General features: G+C 35.6%; 1 protein-coding gene and 1 long non-coding RNA gene across 8 annotated transcripts in view; one reads left to right on the forward strand and one right to left on the reverse strand.

Moving 5' to 3' along the window:
* The window catches only part of LOC123280389 (uncharacterized), a 40,196-nt gene extending 34,751 nt beyond the window's left edge, over positions 1–5,445 (forward strand). Inside the window, exon 3 of one of the 2 annotated variants that reach the window (XR_006519246.2) lies at positions 4,378–5,445. This is a non-coding gene — a long non-coding RNA (uncharacterized lncRNA). The remainder of the gene's footprint in view (positions 1–4,377) is intronic. The other variant, XR_011497791.1, reaches the window with a different exon arrangement.
* Positions 1–18,239, reverse strand: part of USP45 (ubiquitin specific peptidase 45) — a 65,823-nt gene that overhangs the window by 28,457 nt on the left and 19,127 nt on the right. For 5 of the 6 annotated variants that reach the window (XM_044757371.2, XM_044757370.2, XM_044757372.2 and 2 more), the window contains exons 6-8: positions 11,301–11,443; positions 10,810–10,905; positions 7,047–7,177 (exon numbers count right to left, since the gene is read on the reverse strand). In XM_044757371.2, the coding sequence (XP_044613306.1) occupies positions 7,047–7,177; positions 10,810–10,905; positions 11,301–11,443 (370 nt within the window). Of the gene's footprint in view, positions 1–7,046; positions 7,178–10,809; positions 10,906–11,300; positions 11,464–18,239 lie in introns of all 6 variants that reach the window. The other variant, XM_070496489.1, reaches the window with a different exon arrangement.

The raw sequence follows: 18,239 nt of genomic DNA on the forward strand, positions 1-18,239 counted from the left end.
TTAGAATGTACTATTTTCTCCAGCTTATAAATTAGGGCTCAAAGGGGTTATTTAAATAATTTGCAAGGCCACATGGCAAGCAAAATCACAGTATTCAAACCCAAACCACTGTGATCTATTACTTTCCTACCTTAAATGACCAAAAGAAAAGCAAGAGATTACTTCTATTAAAATAAAGAACTATGAACTGAGATCTGTGTGAATGTATTTATTTTAAGGATTTGACAATTAGATTTCCTCCACATTAATTAAAGGATCAAGTGCTATTCATGAAGACAATGACATAGCAAATATTTAGTTGATTTCAGTAATTTTAAAAAGTAAAATTTTCTGCAATAAACTCCAAAGCTACAATGAATATTTTTGTCTTATGTGCAATAAATACTAAATTTATAAAGTGCTCTGATCTAAGATGAAGAAAGAATTTTGTCAAAACAATCCAAAATAGTAAAAATATCTTATGATAGTACAAGACAAGTTTACAGTGCAACACATCATTTGATATACACGACAGTTCCTATTAAGGAATTCAAACCTAATATGAACTCCATTTTACACTTGACAAAAGTGAAGAACAGGCTAAATGCCACTGACATAAACCCAGGTCTTTTGATCCTTTAGTCCAGTACTTTAAGTATTATTCCTACTTATCTCATGACAAACAGTCATTCTAGTAACGCACTACTGTGAGTCCTTGGTGCTAAAAAGCTATCTCAACTAGTACTGAATCTAGCCTGTAACAGGAACCCTCATTTCAGTTACTCAGTCTTCCTAAGAAGTAGCAAAAAGCAGCCTGAGACTGAGAACACTTCCATTTACTCCCATGGTGGGCTTCCCTTTCTGTATGTGGTGGATAGTGCCCACCTCCTAGATCAGAGGTGAGGACAGAAACCAAGGTGGACACAAATTCCAACCCTATTTGGGCCTCCACAGCTGGAGTCCATGAAACCCAGAAATTGTATGACACTATACTCGTGCTGTGCTGTAGGTATCAAGGAAGGTCAGTGAAGTGGAAGAAGACTGGAAGGGGAAATGGAAATCCTTCAGAGACCCTTACCAGCGAGGTGGCAGGTAGGAGGGGACAGCTTATGGCTTTCCAAGCAGACACACAGGAAGGAAATCATTCCTGAACCAAGGAGAGACTGTCTCCACCATGTCTCTGCCTACAGCCCCATCTCAACCATGCGCAAAGCACCTCCCACCTTCTAAACCACTGAAGCAAAGTTCATAAACCTAAATTTTTTTTTACTTGCTTCTTTTTACCTAGGACTGGGGGAAAAAATCGTATCACGACTTACAGAATCTCTAAAGGAGCCTATCTGAGCTACCAATACCAAAAGAGACCTTCAAACCTAAAAGATAAAAAGCAAAAAATCCGCAAATATATGAAAAGACTCACCCTATTCAAAATAAGGGGAAAACTAAACATTCACAGGAAGTGTCCCTTAGTAAAAGTGTTACTGTGGAAAAGAGGAGCAAACTTTAAAAAAATCTCAAGTTGTGAGCCCGACCCTGTAGGTGAGTGGTTAAAGTTCCACATGCTCCACTTTTGCAGCCCAGGGTCATGGGTTCAGATCCTGGGCATGAACCTACTCCACTCACCAGCCACACTGTGGAGGTGTCCCACACACAAAAAAAATATCAGAGGATTGGCACAGATGTTAGTTCAGGGCTAATATTCCTCAGCAAAAAACAAACAAAAACTCAAGTTGTAAGAGGAAAATGTATGCATGTTCATAAAGTAGGAATAGAATGTCAAGGAAAAGAAATTTAAAATGAGAGAATTTGTAGAGATGTTTTCTGGGTGAAGATGAATCCGTCCAGTGATAATCCAAAAATTTTGTTTACTCCAAACATACCAACAAAATATAAAAAGAGAAAACAAAAGGCATAAGTGGGACTCAATATAAAATAAATCCTACAGAGCAAAAATAGAATATAAAAGAGTAGGAAACAAAAAAACAAACTTGATGGGCTCTGGGTCTGAAAGAGCTTAGCCCTGAAGAGCAGAGAAAACTCAAAGTCCTTCACCTCAGACAGGAACCTGAGCCAGGCTCACTGAATAAGGACGGTTGACCTTACCAAGAGCCTGAAAGGAAGCCCTTAGGCAAATGTTGCCTAAAGCTACAACAGAAGACAGACACAGCCTAGGGACCTGAAGCTGAGCCAAGCCTTCTACACACTCTGTACATCCCCAAAACCATGCAGCACGGTAACCATAAACCATTAAGAGAACTGGATCTCCAAGGCCAGCCTGGAGAGTTGGGGTGAGGCTATCTCAAAATTTAAAATTTTTAGGGACAGAGAGAAGTTGGGTATGGGAAAGGAGGTGATGGGAGTGGCAGGGGAAACAACGAGGGATGGAGGAAACGGGAGAAAGCAAAGGCCGTAAAGACAGGGGAGGACAAACAAACAAATCTACTCCAAAGGCATCTACAAACTAATATTATAAAACACATAGAGTAATCTAATGTTAAAAAAATCAAAACTGAAATGAATATCCTTCACTCCAAATAAGTTTTATAGAACTGTCCAAAAGACGTTACAATAAAAATATTGAGAATATCTAAAAACTTAAACTAAAGGCATAACTGCCAATAAAAGCCTAAATATTAAGAAAAATAGGAAAAAAATCAATAAGAACATGTAGATATTGAGAAGATAGCCAATTCAAAATATTAGAAATAAACTAAAACCACAGATAAAAAATATAAAAGAGAGATAAACACAATAGCCAGTTGAAGAGTGAATTAGTAAATTAGAAGATAATACTGAAGAACATACCCAGAATACTGGAATAACACTATACTTTCATTCTATCTTGAGAATTTGGTGGCAGTCCTTAAGGTACATGACACACCACAGAATATCACAAAACTAGAAATACATATGTATTTCCTCATGGAGAAAACCCAAAGAAAGCTCAGGACATTAATATTAGTTTGCAACATGAAGGAGTAAAGGAAGCAAAAGACAGGCATGAATGAGAATGGAAAAACAGACTCACTCTACAGCATCTCTGAACCTTTTAAGGAAAAGTGCATGTAAAAACTGATGAAATCCAAAAAAGATCTGTACTAGCACTGAGAGTATTGTGTTAATGTCAATTTCCTGATTTTGACAACACACTGTTGTTATGTAAGGTACTATCACTGGGGGAAGCTGGATGAAGGGTACGCAAGAACTCTGTACTCTTCCTGCAACTTCTTGTGAATCGACTGCAAAACAACAAGGTATTTAAAAAAAAAAAGGTCAGAAGAAAGTTGAAGAACTTGCTCCCAACAAGCATCTCAAGTGGTCAAAGTGTCTGACAATCACCATTACGTCATGCATCACTTAATGACTTTCTGAGAAATGCATCTTTAGACAATTTCGTCATTGTGCCAACATCATAGAGTGTACGTTCACAAGCCTAGATGGGATAGCCTACTACACACCTAGGCTATATGGTACTAATCTTATGGAGCTACTGTCATATATGAGGTCTGTCATTGACTGAAACTTTATTATGCAATATATGACTATAACAGAAACTTCAAGAGATTGGTTCAACTTAGAAAAATCAATCAATGCATACACAACACAGATGAATCTCAAATAATTAGGCCAAGTGAAAAAGTCAGATAAAACAGAGTACATGTTGTATGATTCCATTTATATAGAATTCTAAAAAATGGAAACTAATCTATAGTGACAAAAAAAAAAGAAGGTGGGTGGAGGGGCCAGCCTGGTGCCATAGTGGTTGGGTTCGCACACTCTGCTTCAGTAGCCTAGGGTTCACGGGTTAGGATCCTGGGCATGGACCTACACAGCACTCATCAAACCCTGTATGGCAGCATCCCACATACAAAATAGATGAGGATTGGCACAGATGTCAGCTCAGGGACAATCTTCCTCAAGCAAAAAGAGGAAGGCTGGCAATAGATGTGAGCTCAGGGCCAATCTTCCTCACACAAAAAAACCCCAACAAACAGGTAGGCAGAAGCCCAGGGCCAAGGCTTAAGGGAGGGAGTGCAGAGAGGGGCCCAAGAAAACTTTTAGGGGTAATGAATAGATTCATCATATTGATTGTGGCCATGGAATCACAACTGTACATATATGTCAAAACTAAACATTAGTACACTTTAAATATGTACAGTTTATTGTATGTCAAATATACTTCATTAAAGCTACTCAGAACATCCATTAACACAATTCACTGTTTTCAACAGATTTTTTTAAAACCCATGATTATTTCAATAAATACAGAAAAAACATTTGATAAAATCCAATATCCATTCTTTTTTCTTAAAAAATAACAAACATTTATTATCTCATGGTTTCTGTGGGCAAGGAATCAAGGTGTACCAATATCTATTCTTTTTTTTTTTTTTTTAGGAAGATTAGCCCTGAGCTAACATCCATGCCCATCTTCCTCTACTTTATATGTGGGATGCCTACCACAGCATGGCTTGACAAGTGGTGCCATGTCTGCACCCAGGATCTGAACCAGCGAACCCCGGGCCACCAAAGTGAAACATGCAAACTTAACCAATGAGCCACCGAGCTGGCCCCACCAATACCCATTCTTGATAGGAACTCTCAGAAGAAACTAGGAATGAGAATTTCCTCAACCTGATAAAAGGCATCTATGAAAAACCTACAGCTATTATCGTACTTAAGAATGAAAGACTACATGCTCTGCCCCTGATATCAAGAACAAAGCAAGGATGCCCACTCCACACTTCACCATTATACTAGAGGTCCTTGACAGTGATATAAGGTAATAAAAAGATATAAAAGGATACAGATTGGAAAGGAAGGAATAAAATGGTCTTTATTTACCAATGACATTATTGTCTACATAGGAAAAGATTCTACATAAAGCTGCTATAACCAGTAAGTGAATTGAGCAAGGCAGCAAGAAACAAGGTCACTATACAAAAATCAACTGTATTTCCATAAATTAGTAATGAACAATTGGAAATTGTTTTAAAAGTACCAATTTACAATAAACAGCATTAAAAAACATGAAATTCTTAAGGTAAATCTAAGAAAATATATGCAGGATTTGTTCACACAAAACTTTGATGAGAGAAATCAAATAACTGAAAAGATATGTCATAATCACGCATAGGAAGATGCAACATTGTTAAGCTGCCATTTCTCTCCAAATTGATCTACACATTCAATGCAATCTCAGTTGACAAACTGATTCTAAAATTCATACAAAAAAGCAAAGAATCTAGAATAGTTCAAAGAAAAAAAAAGAGGAAAATTCGAGAACTCACACTATCCAATTCCAAGACTTCCTATGAAACCACAGTAATCAAGACAGAGCAGTAATGGGGTAAGGAGAGACACACAGATCAACACTATAGAACAGAGACCAAAACAGACCCAACTGAGCTTAAATCTTCACCTGACTTTTTTTTAAATCACTTTTTAAAATGTATATCTCTTCTTAAACAAAATAAAGCAAAAGAAAATGCAATTTTTGAATGTTTTCAAATAGTTTGATCCAGTAATCCTATTTATCCTATAGATGTACTCTCACAAGTGCAATTCTATAAATATGTACACACACATACACACATGCATATATACACACACATATATACATATGTAAAATCAAATAAGTTATATCCACATGTACTAATACAGAAAGATGTACAAAATACATTAAGCAAGACAAGCAAATTGTAAATAATTTGCATATGTCTGCGTATGCATAATCACTTTTGAAAAGAATAACAGATAATAGTTTGAATTTTTATCCATGAGTACTTATTTTAATAATTTTTAAAATTTTATAGATCTTTATAAAACCAGAATGAAATGATACAAAACAAAATTATTTTTCGCAGAGTCACAAGCAAATTTCTAAAGCACATAATGTCCTAAAAATTTTTTAACTCTATGAAGCATCCATGTCTGAGACTATTTTGAGGGCTTTTTTGTTCCTCAGGCTTTGAAAAAATAGCATTTGCCAACCCAGTGAAACATAATAAACCCTCTATATTTTGGACTACATTTAAAATACCATGGCACGTTATGCTAAGTGAAATAAGCCAGTCACAGAAAGACAAATACTACATGATTCCATTTATATAAGGAATCTAAAAGAATCAACTTCATAGAATCAGAGAGTGGAATGGTAATTGCCGGGGGTGGGGGTGAGGAGGATATGAAGAGTTGCTAATCAATGGGCATAAAGTTTCATTCAAGCAAGATGAATACGCTCTAGAGGTCTGCTGTTCAACATTGTATCTATAGTCAACAATACTACATTGGACATGATACATGGCACAGGATAACTAGCTTGAATTGAAATGGAATTTTAAAGCCTGTAGATACCGAAAAACACAAGTTTATGTTGAAAGAATTTTGTTTCTATATATTTTGGTAATTGTGGACTGTGCAAGTCTATGCACTCCATGACAGGGTCCATTTTTAACACATTATATGTTGTGTACTCCTGGATTCTAGCAAGTACCTGTCACCAAGTAAGCTCTCCATTTTCTAGATGAAAGAATAAATTAATGCACTAAAGTCAAGTCAGCTCCTTTATGGTATGTGTTTTATTTCCAGGCACACAGGGATTTTGTTTTTAAACATACTGGAATATCTTGACAAATTCACTTAAACTCTATTTGCCTCATAGCTCATCTTTAAAAACAAGGAAACTAGATTAGTGATTATAGCACCTTTAGTTTACAATTCTATACTTTTCTTACTTCATGTATTCCCATGGGCTTCTGAGCCAGGACAGACCCCGGTTTGAATCCTGGCTTTGTCACCATGAAGCTAGGTAAGCTACTCAACTTCTGTGAGTCTCAGTTTCCTTATACATAAAATAGGGATAAACAATCTCTTTTTCAGAGTATTATGATATATAATTTACAAAAAGCACAGAGCTGCAACTAAACAAATGTTAATTCTTTCTCTTGGTAGTCTAGGCAATAACAGCAATGTTAGAGAAAGAATGAAACTACTCATATTAAGTGATAAATACATTCGATTTTGTAACTCATGATTATTTATATTAAGAAAGTAGATGCACCCACTTCTGACAAAGCTGATTAAAAAGAACTTTAGGAGAAAGCGGTCCTTTTTCAGTCTCCTTCATGCTGTGAAGAAACAGGAACAAGGCTGAGGTCAATGGTCCGGGGCTTGAAAGTTCCACCACTAATGGGTCCTTTAAAAACATGATCAACTCTATGTCAGAAATATAAAATTTTAAAATATTATTAAAAATCTAAGAGTTATACTTTGTTTAAATGACAACCAAATCGCCTCGAGTGTAGTAAGAAACTTCATTCCCTCATATACAAAATGAATATATAAAAATGGAAAACAGAATCAAATGCCTTACCTTGAAAAATACAGGTATTCTCATATCCTCTGCCTTTTACTAAATGAAACTATCAGCTGAAGAGTGAAATTACCAATCTTTAGTTGTTTGTAACTGTCCCTTAATGTGCGGTCCTAAAAGTAAAATTACTCATCCACTTGCTATTTGTACATCTCCACAAATAATCACAAATTATATTTATTAGCAAAACTCCAAACACTTCTCTTCTCTGAATATTTCACTAAAAAAATAAGGAATTGGATATTACGTCACAAAATTTGTACATCGTCTCCCATCATTAAAGGAGAGTCACATGAAGCTTGGCAAAAGCAGCTGAAATTGTGTGAAGGATCAACACACTTTATTCTAGAATTTTTTTTCCCCACAAAGTTTTGTTTTTTAAAATGTTGTCTTCACCAGTAACCCCCTCTTCTTACAGAAAACAAATAAAAAACAGACCCCAAATATAATTCTCGGACATTACAAAATGTTATCCTCTAAGGTAACTATCAAATATGTTATCTAATTCACGTATTCATGAAATACCTGTTACATATGTATTACATACCAACTATCCTTAAAAATCCACCATCTGGCTAAAATCACAGAAAGGACAAGTTATAATTTTCCATAGTTTTTGAACATCAAAAGTGCTTTTTGCTATGTTAAGTAAATTGAAAGTTACCTCAAGGGTCAAAAATAAAATCTAAGGGGCTGGCCCCATGGCCAAGGGCTTAAAGGTCTGTGTGCCCCGCTTCAGTGGCCTGGGTTCGCAGGTTCGGATCCTGGGCACAGACCTGCTCCACTCACCAGCTATACTGTGGCAGCCTCCCACATATAAAGTGGAGGACAACTGGCACGGACATTAGCTCAGGGCTACTCTTCCTCAAGCAAAAAAAGGAGGATTGGCCTTGGATGTTACCTCAGGGCAAATCTCCCTCACCAAAAAAATAAATAAATAACATCTAAGGCAGTTTCAAAGCCTAAGCACTAAGGTATACTATCCTCTACTCCCAACTAAAGCATTTTTAGACAAAATAAAAAACTTCAGAATTTAAGTGAGTAAATAACCCTAGTTTTTAAAAACACACTTAAACTGTGAAAACAAAAGTAAGTTTGCTGATGAGAATGCTTTATGGATGACTCATACACACGTGTTGACAGAAAGAAGCCAGATACAAGAGTGATATTGTATGATTTCATTTATGTGCAATATTAAAACAGGCAAAACTAATCTGTCCTGTTGGAAACCAGGTTAGTGGCTATCCTTGTGGGGTCGGGAGGGAGTGGACGGAGTGAGCCTGAGGGGGGCTTCCAGCTGCTGGTAGTGTTCTGTATCTTGAGCAAACTGATGGCTAGTTTCAGTTCATTGTGTTCAGTCCGTGAAAATTCAATCAGCTATACACTTACAAGGTACTCTTTTCTTATGAATAGTTTACGAAAAAGTTTTTTAAAGTAAGCACACTGCTGATATGTATATAAATACTAACAAACTGAATCCAGCAACATATAAGAATAATAATACATCATAACTGAGGAGAGTTTGTCCCAGGAATACAAGACAGGTTTAACATTTGAAAAAATTTACCACATTAACAGAGAACAAAAGAAAAACCACATGATAATCTCAACAGATGCAGGAAAAGCATTTGACAAAATTCAACATCCATTCATGATGAAACTCTCAGAAAACTAGGAACAGAAGGGAATGTCCTCAACCTTATCAGGGACATCTATGAAAAACCTAGTTAACTTCATTCTTAACAGAGAAAGACTGAATTTTTTCCTCTAATTTGGGGATTAAGGAAAGAATGTCTGCTCTCATCTCTTCTATTCAACAAGTTACTGGTGGTTGGAGCCAGCACAAGAAGGTAAGGAAAAAAAACAAAAGGTATACAGGTTACAAAGGACAAAGTAAAACTGGAGATTGAAAGAGTGGTGATCTACACCAACAGTCCCACAGCTTACGTCAACTGTATGTCCTAAAACCTAAGACCTAGGGTTTGAAAACTTCCCTCTTAGAATGACACAAACCTCAAGTGATCAGTTACATCTAAATGCCATACAGTAATCTGGAGACACAGCTCCATGTGTGAAATACTTAAACTTAACACCCAATCATATTCAATAGGAAATCTTTTCAAACGACTAAGCATTAACTTCCATTTACCGAAGTAGTCTTCACTACCTCACTACACTTTAGAAGAGAGCACTGGGATCTACCATAAAACCTGTAAGGGGCTGAACAGGCACTGAGTTTACAGGCCGCCTTTTCAACAAAAAAACACAACAATATTGTCCTTCAAAACTGCCTCCTTGGAAGAAAAATCAATTACTACATTGGCTAAGAATTTTTAGAAGGCCTCTTTCTTATATGTTTTGAAAAGCTAGATCACGAGCTATAAATACTCTCTCTCTCCCTCTGAAACACACACTTTAATTTCTAACTAAAATCATTATTACTAGTATCAACGCCCTCCAGCCAAAGACCACCAGGAACACACCTGTAGTTGAACAAGGTGGGTTTATTACTTGTTGCACTGAGGGAGAACACACGCCATGGGGAACATGGGGGCAGGCGGTCTCAATAAGAGGGTATTCGAAAGAACGCACATAGGATCAGGTAATTTGGGGGAAGAGTCTAAGGAAGTGGAGCTCTGCTCTTGATTGAATGCTGTCAGAAAAAAGTGGGGGTAATTCTCCGATAGGGTATCTCGATAAATCTCACCTTTAGCAGGTGGAGGCTAGAATGAGGATAAAGCTATAACTAGTAAAGAAGTAGCAGTCACTTATTTTGGCCAAGAGAGAGGGTGTTTGGGGTTTTCTAAGTGGTAATCTTGTTTTTGTCTGTGTTTAGACAAAATTATGAAGTAGCCTTGCTTTGACTCATTTCTGTCTTAGGGTAACCTAGCCTAGGTTGGTATTCTGTGAGATTGTTTGAAAAACAGGGCCTAACTGTGGGTGCCAGGCCAGCTTCTGAATGTTAGAGGCTGTTTTCCTTCTTTTTTAAATTTCTCACTAGCTTAAAAACCCATTATCAGACTAGGCTCCAAAAAACCTTTAGACGCTCACTATTAAAAATAAATCTCTCTTTAAAAAACGCAAATGCTATTTTAAGAAAATGTCACCAGTAACCACAAAACAGGTCCTAGTCATTTTGCTCAACAAAAGTCAAACCCCTTTTGTTTTTTTCTAGTATGTTTGTTTGAAAGCAGCCTCACAACTTTTGCATTGTTTGACCCATAACATGTTTGAATAATAACATATCTTAAAGTTATGATTTTAGAAGTTTTAAATCTGATTATTTTCACTAAATGCTTTTGAACAATTTTTTTCAAATCCTCTGACTACCATCTCTCGTGCTGAGATAGATAGCTGATATCTACAGTTGATAGTTCTGAGAAAGAGAGGGAGAGTTCAGCAACATCAGTGGCCCATCTGAAAAGAGTGATTACCCAGACAGTTACACTTCTTACCAGCTGAGAGTCTGAGGAAGGAGAAATCTTCAGTTTTGTACCATTTTCTTTGCTCTCATTCATCAGTTCAGTAAGAATGTAAGACTGTGCCAAGTTCTAAGCAAAAACAAAAGTGTTCAGATTCAGTTATAATATGCCTCTTATTTTATGGAATAAATACTCTCTCAAAGTTTCAAATTTCATCTAGCATAGCAAAAAAATGTTTTAAAGTTTTAAAAAATTTAATTGAACACATTTCACATTTAATAAATGTCACTATTACTGATATAACCATGGAAAAATACAGAGAAGACCTTTCAGATGCAATGTAGAAAAAAGGCACATGTATGTGTATGACAGTGGCTAACAATAGCCTGAAACAAACAAAAAGAAAACAGAGAAATTTCTAGATGATCATTTAGCAGTCATCTGACAGTCTATAGATGTGCCAATAAATACAAATTAATTAAAATAATCTTTTACATTTTACAAAGCTTTCTGATGGCTCTTACCTGCATGACTGCATTAAAAAAGCAAGTATTTCCTAAATTCGTAATTCCTTTTACAGACGGTCCACTGCTACCCTTCCTTGCTTTCATCTTTTCATCTATTTCACATTTTTCTTCACAAAGTTTTATGACTCTAGAAAATGCACCTAAGTTAGAGAAAACATAACTGACATGAGATGTAAAATTAAGTATGTATCATCTGACATAATTTAAGTATCTTATTTAAAATTAAATGAGATTTTTCTGGTGAATCAGTGTTCCTGAAGGACAAGAATACAAACACAATGCCTCTGGTTTTGTATCTTACTGCTAAAGCAAATAATTTTAATTCATTTAATATACACATCTGTATCTCACACTACATTGCAGAATAAATTTCAGATGAATTAAAAATATTAAAGGATAAAGTAAAAAAACAAGTAGAAAAAGATCGAGATCTTGGTTTCTAAATACCATTCCCCATTAGAAGGAATGAAGATTCCTTGAAGGAAAGGCTGATTCTAAACCTAGGGCAGCAAAGAGGCAAATGAGCCTATAACATTTTTGTTGTGCCAGAAAATAAGTGCTCAAAAAAGTGAAATGTCAAAATACAGGGGCATCATTTCGAGTAAGTTCCCACCGGTCCAATCTCAATATCAAAATAGAGAAGGGCACTAGTAAATCACTACTCACGCAACAAAATGAACATGTCTGGATCAATAGTAAATAGATTTTAAAATGAGAATAAAAGGGAGAAAACTCTTCCTTACAAGAGAATGCCAACTAATGAACAGAAGAAATGATGGAATTAGAAAATCACCATAAAGTGGCAAATTTTTTGGTAATGTTCTTACAGCTTTTCACTCGGTTTGAAACTGTCAAAATAAAAAGTTAAAAAAAAATTAACAGAGGGGCTGGCCCCGTGGCCGAGTGGTTGGGTTCGCGCGCTCCGCTGCAGGCGGCCCAGTGTTTCGTTGGTTCGAATCCTGGGCGCGGACATGGCACTGCTCATCAAACCACGCTGAGGCAGCGTCCCACATGCCACAACTAGAAGGACCCACAACGAAGAATATGAAACTATGTACCAGGGGGCTTTGGGGAGAAAAAGGAAAAATAAAATCTTTAAAAAAAAAAAAATCTTCCTTTAAAAAAAAAAAAAATTAACAGAATTATATTATAATATAAAAAGTAAAATACCTAAGTGTATGGTACATAAGTGCATGTTTTGGGCTTAACAACTTGCATAATTAATGCAGACTTGCAAATTAAAATATCAGTTCATCATGTCTAACGACAATGTGAAAATGAAGAACAGTTCCCAACATTCATAAACTGACATGGTTGACTATATCTATTTAACAGCAGACTACTTTCTGAATCATCATAACTTGAAGTTGACAGGAAATTCCCAAGTTCTCAAATCTTTTGGTTTTAACTGAATGTTTTTAAAATTCCTTTCAACATTCACATTTTATAATTCTTCAGAATTGTATGTTTTATTCATCTAATACTGATATGCTGCCTTGCATTGCTAATTAACTTTTAAACATTTGGCTGTCTCTCTCTCCAATCAGACTGATGGAGATCAGAGAATGTCTCTTATGTCTGTTCCTTCTTCCACAGGAGTGTGATGTTGGGGAGAACACACATAATAAAAATTCAATATAAATGAAAACCTACAAGATTAAACAGCAAATACAGTACAATTTTAGCCCTCTATGTCTCTGATGAGTTCTTAAGAGGAAAGAAGTTAAAACATGCCCTCCTCACCCCACTGCCCCTTGTGCACAACGGCATCAGAGGAGATGAACAGGATAGAGATGGCCCTGTTCCCAGGGACAGGAGCAGAATACAAACACCAGAAAGAGAAACTTTAGTCTTGGGTACTGGCAGACTGATGTCATGCACACCCTGTTGGTTCAAATACAGCTTGACTTGGCACCTGTGACTTTTGCCAAAGAAAAGCCATCTAGATATGGGGCTCCAGTATCAACCAAATTAACACATTTTCTCATGGGGTTTTCATAAGGATTAAACGAGCTACTATTTGCAAAGCACCTGGCATGGTAAGCAGTATGTGTGTGAAAAACAGCCCAGAGAGACCTCCAAAAATTGTTATTTGTGCCAAAATCCCTATCTTCATGAGCTATCTTTCATGTCCATTGTTTATCTATTCTCACTTTTTTCTTCTCTTTATTCATTTTCTGTACTTTCTCGGTTTTTTTCCTCAAGTTTATCTCTTGTTTCGAATTGGATTTTCTGAACTGCTAATATGAGTTTTGCCTTTTATATTGACTTTGCGGTTTTCATAATTTCTTAGCTTTTCTTTTTAACATGTGGAAACATTTTACCTCAGAAAGAAAAATGGTGGTTTCTAAGATGTTTCATTAAGCAAACCTATCACATGGAAAAGATTTCTCTTTCAAGTCTTAACAACTTTTCTCTTATCCTGCGATGCAATATTTTTTCATAAACCCTATTACCTTTTTTTTCCTTTATTCCTGCTTTATTCTTTAAACATTATTGTTGTTACTGGATGTCCATTGTCCAGATACTAAAGAGTAGTTTTTAACTCCCAACCCTAGAATTCCCAGTAAACACAGATAAGAACTAGCAAGAGAAACCTCTTTTCTTGTCCTTCCGATATTAAAATAAGTGATAAGAATTAAACTGCATACTAGAGCTTGGGGGCAAAGGTTGGTAAAAATCAATGGAGAAGGTCCTGGAAGTGCAGAGGCCAGGCATGGAAAAAAGGAAAAGTGGGAAAAGGCCAGACAGTATTCAAACCTGCAAGTGAATGGCAAAGCAAAGCTGAAAAGCCAGTCAGTGCTTGAGAAGCACTGCACAAACAAGAGGAGGCCCCACCCGGATCCTGGCTGGGTGTGCAAATGACAGCAGTCATCTCTTAATTATACCTGAGATCCCAACTAGAGCCTCGAGTTGGCAGGTTCAGGCTCTCATTACAGCTGTTGCCACTAGATGGTTTCCTAGTGATTTTTATGAGACTTAAGATGAAAGAGTAATTCTATCCAAGCATTACTCCATCTTTTTGGGCAAGGCTGTTACTGTGAATTTACATTTACAAAACTCAGTCTCCAACTGATTAAGTGATTTGCCCAAGATCATAATGATAATCTTTTGATAACAAATCCATTGTCATTTTACTACCTAACTTCTCTTTAGTAATTTATATAGGATGAGAAGAATTACAAAAGAGAGTAGGGCAAGATTCTTACAGATTTGGGTATATGGAACCCTGAACCAATATGACTCCTCAAAAGTATTTCCTTTTGTTAACATTCTTAATAAACGTTGCCATATTTTTTAGCTTATTAACATAGAAACAAGAGTGGGTGGGGAAATAAACTATATATAAAAATATAACATACGTATAAATACATGTTTATTATTCATTTGGGAAAACACTTCCAGAAATAAATTATATTTCAATCTTATAAGAATAGCATTTTCTAAACCATAACATGGAAATGATTTATGTATCTGTGTACCACATTTACTCATCAGTTTTCAAAACATCTGGGATAGCATCCTAAAGTAAACAATGTTCATAAGACCATCTGGACAAAACTGCAGGCGAAAAAAAAGCATAAACATATGGAAAAACAGATTTTACCCTTCCCTTCAGCAGTAAGGGATGACAAATGTCGAACCTAGATATATCCACGCTTCACTGTGCGATGCTTTTCAGCACCACCTGGCTCTCCATGCACAGCCACCAAATATGGACAGCACTGCCAGAAAGAACGTATCCACAGGGCAATGGCAATAAAAATAGCTTATTTCATGGTTAAATAGCCACTTCACACAAGTGGCAAGGGTCTGTTTGTTGACTTTTACATGTAAGTCTGTGAGAATATATTCAAAATTAATTAAGCTATTAGACTTGAATATTAAATTGATCAGATAATTTAACTAGGAAATAGAATGACATTTTCTAAAAACTATTTAAAAGTGTTTTATTTAAAAAATGCAGTGCAAGTTTTTCATTTTACTAAATAGCACATTTATAAAATGTAACAATTCAAATTCAATTGATTTATCAAATGCCCATTGTGTGCCAGGTACTATATGAACCACTATAATTATTTATACTTAATTGCTTATGATCTATGACTAGAGTAGAAGGAATTGATACACAGTGAACAGCATAGAGATATTAAACCTTAAATTCACGGTCATATTTTAGTAAAATTTTTAGAAACATACATTTGCTCACTAAGAAACTGTCAGCTGAGTTTAAGATTCTAGTTTAAAACAAGAGTGTCTGACATATAAACAAGTATGTGTGTTAAATAAAAAACAATTTATTACTTCTAATGAAGAATGACTATTGATCATTTTGTTTTAAGAGACAACAAGGCTTTCTCAATCTGGCAGTAATTTTAGGTCATATCCACTTTAAGAACTCTTCCTTCATAAACACAGAACTAAATTCATGAAGGACCCAACTTCAAGATGTTTTGAAGCCTGGTACAATTAAAAGGACAAAGCTGATACAGCAATAACAACAACAACAAAAAAAGATAAACTATACGCAATTTTGATTATCAATCATTTGTTTTGCTCTCCCCAAGTTTTCCCCAAACCCATGAAAAAAATGCCCATAATTAGAATAATCATAGAATCTTTGGATTAGACGGTTATTTTTTTAAAACGCTTTTGCTCTATCTCACCTTATTTATCTCCTTTATATTACCAAGACTGTCATCAGATATTGCACTTTTGTAAAAAAAAATAACATAAACCCCAGAATGCAAAGAGAGAAAACTTCAGGCATTCTAGATAAAATTTTTAAAGCTGTTTGTATGTCTCTGTAGTTTACCTTTAAGAGTATAATCTGAGTACTCGAAGAACAGCTGGTTAATTGTATAGACCTGATAGGTTTTGTACATACTTTAGGCCTTGCACCAGCAAAGCAAAAACAAGGAAAAATAAAAATAAGAACTGTTTTCAACAACTTGGCTAAGACTAACACTATCTAAAAAGTAATTCTTAAGTACCTCAAATTTTTCTACCATAAAAATGACTCCAATACAAAGATCCTGTAATTATCTTTTTTTTTTTTTAAAGATTTTATTTTTTTTCCTTTTTCTCCCCAAAGCCCCCCCGGTACATAGTTGTGTATTCTTCTAGTTGTGGCATGTGGGACGCTGCCTCAGCGTGGTCTGATGAGCAGTGCCATGTCCGCGCCCAGGATTCGAACTAACGAAACACTGGGCCGCCTGCAGCGGAGCGCACGGACTTAACCACTCGGCCACGGGGCCAGCCCCCTGTAATTATCTTTTTTAAAACAAGTTTAAAGATATTAAACCATAAATATTCAAAAACAAAAACTTAATGTACCAGAAAACTTTAGGTGAATATCTTTATAATCTTGGAGCACAAAAGACTTTCAAAGCATGACCGCAAAGGCTAAAAAACCACTACAGAAAAGATTGACAGACCTGCAACAATGACATTAAAAACTTCACTATTGCCAAAAAAAGAAAAATACCCAAAAAACTATAAATAAAATTAACACCAAAAAATGGGTACTCTTGTCAACTATACCCTTTGTATAATCTTTCTGGAGAGCAGTTTAAGAACAGTTATCAAAATTTAAGATATGTTTATAAATTGGCCAGAAATTCCAAAAAATTTAACCTATGGAAATAAAAGAGCAAGTACACAGAGATGCAGTCTTGTTTATCATTGGAAAAAACTGAAAACAATCCATAGCAGACTTGTTGTGAAGTAATAGTAAATGTCTCTCTTTTCTCAAAGGTATAAACATTTGTGAACTGCCTTAGTTCAACCAGAAGAGGAATACTGGCACTCCCTGAGTTTTCCATAGGCATGGGGAAAGTATTCCGCAGTTTGCTGATTTAAAGAAAGAATTTGAGAGCTTTCTCTCCTCTGATAATTATCCCCATTGTAGAGACAACTATGAAATCCAGGCACACAGCTAGCTGGTGACAGAGAGAGTAGATTCAAAGCCAGGCAGTTTGGCTTCAGAATCCACACACAACTATTATGATCTACTCTCTGTCTGTATAATAATGGAGGATAAGGTTAATAAGTGTGATAATTTAAGACACTAATGAAATGCTAGTGGTGATATGAAAGAAAAGGCCACTACTCTTAAGCAAAAGCTGGATGTAACCAACTGCTAGAAGTCTTTGGTGTATGAATTTGTAGCTTTAAAATAGTTTATAAGAGCCCTTCTCATAGGATTTTCAAAAGACTTAAGACCTAATTGCCTACTCACCCATTGTATGTAATTAACTTCTCCCTATGCTTCTGGAAAGGTACTAGTTAGTGCCATCTTCGGGAGAACTGACAAAATAGTCACTCAAATAATTTTCTATGTTCTGTAGTTTGCATAAGGAACTTGGGATTTAAATCTCTATAGGTAACAGTAAGTTGTTTTCAAAATGTCCAACATATTTTTGTCCCTAAACACATTCGTACATGAAAATAACTATTTCTAGTACCTATTTTTGAAAATGCAAATGTCTTAGGCATACAACTGTCACTTTATAACAGAACAATGTATTACTCTAAAAAAAAGTTAAAGTATTACATTACATTCAAATTGTTACTGTAAAGGGGCACAATATTATTTATCCTCAGATCCCAAGTACCATTTACTTTATTTCAAAAAAAGATACAGCAAACTTAGACTTAACAAAACTAAAAGAACCAACATAACTCATGTCTTTTTACACCAAGAATGGATTTAACAGAATATAATGTTTTATGCTCTCTTTAAGCTCCTTGAAAATGGCACCCCACCACTATTAAAATTATGGGACAAATTTATTGATTTAGAAAAGAATGTGGTTTTGTCAATCATCAATCTAGTTCACAAAAAGCAAACCAATATTCAATGATATTATTTCACCAGGAATTCCTGTATTCTATAAGTGTTTATAGAATACTTACACGACATTTACAGGACTA

Source organism: Equus asinus, chromosome 24 (genome assembly GCF_041296235.1).
Source record: "Equus asinus isolate D_3611 breed Donkey chromosome 24, EquAss-T2T_v2, whole genome shotgun sequence".
NCBI lineage: Eukaryota > Metazoa > Chordata > Mammalia > Perissodactyla > Equidae > Equus > Equus asinus.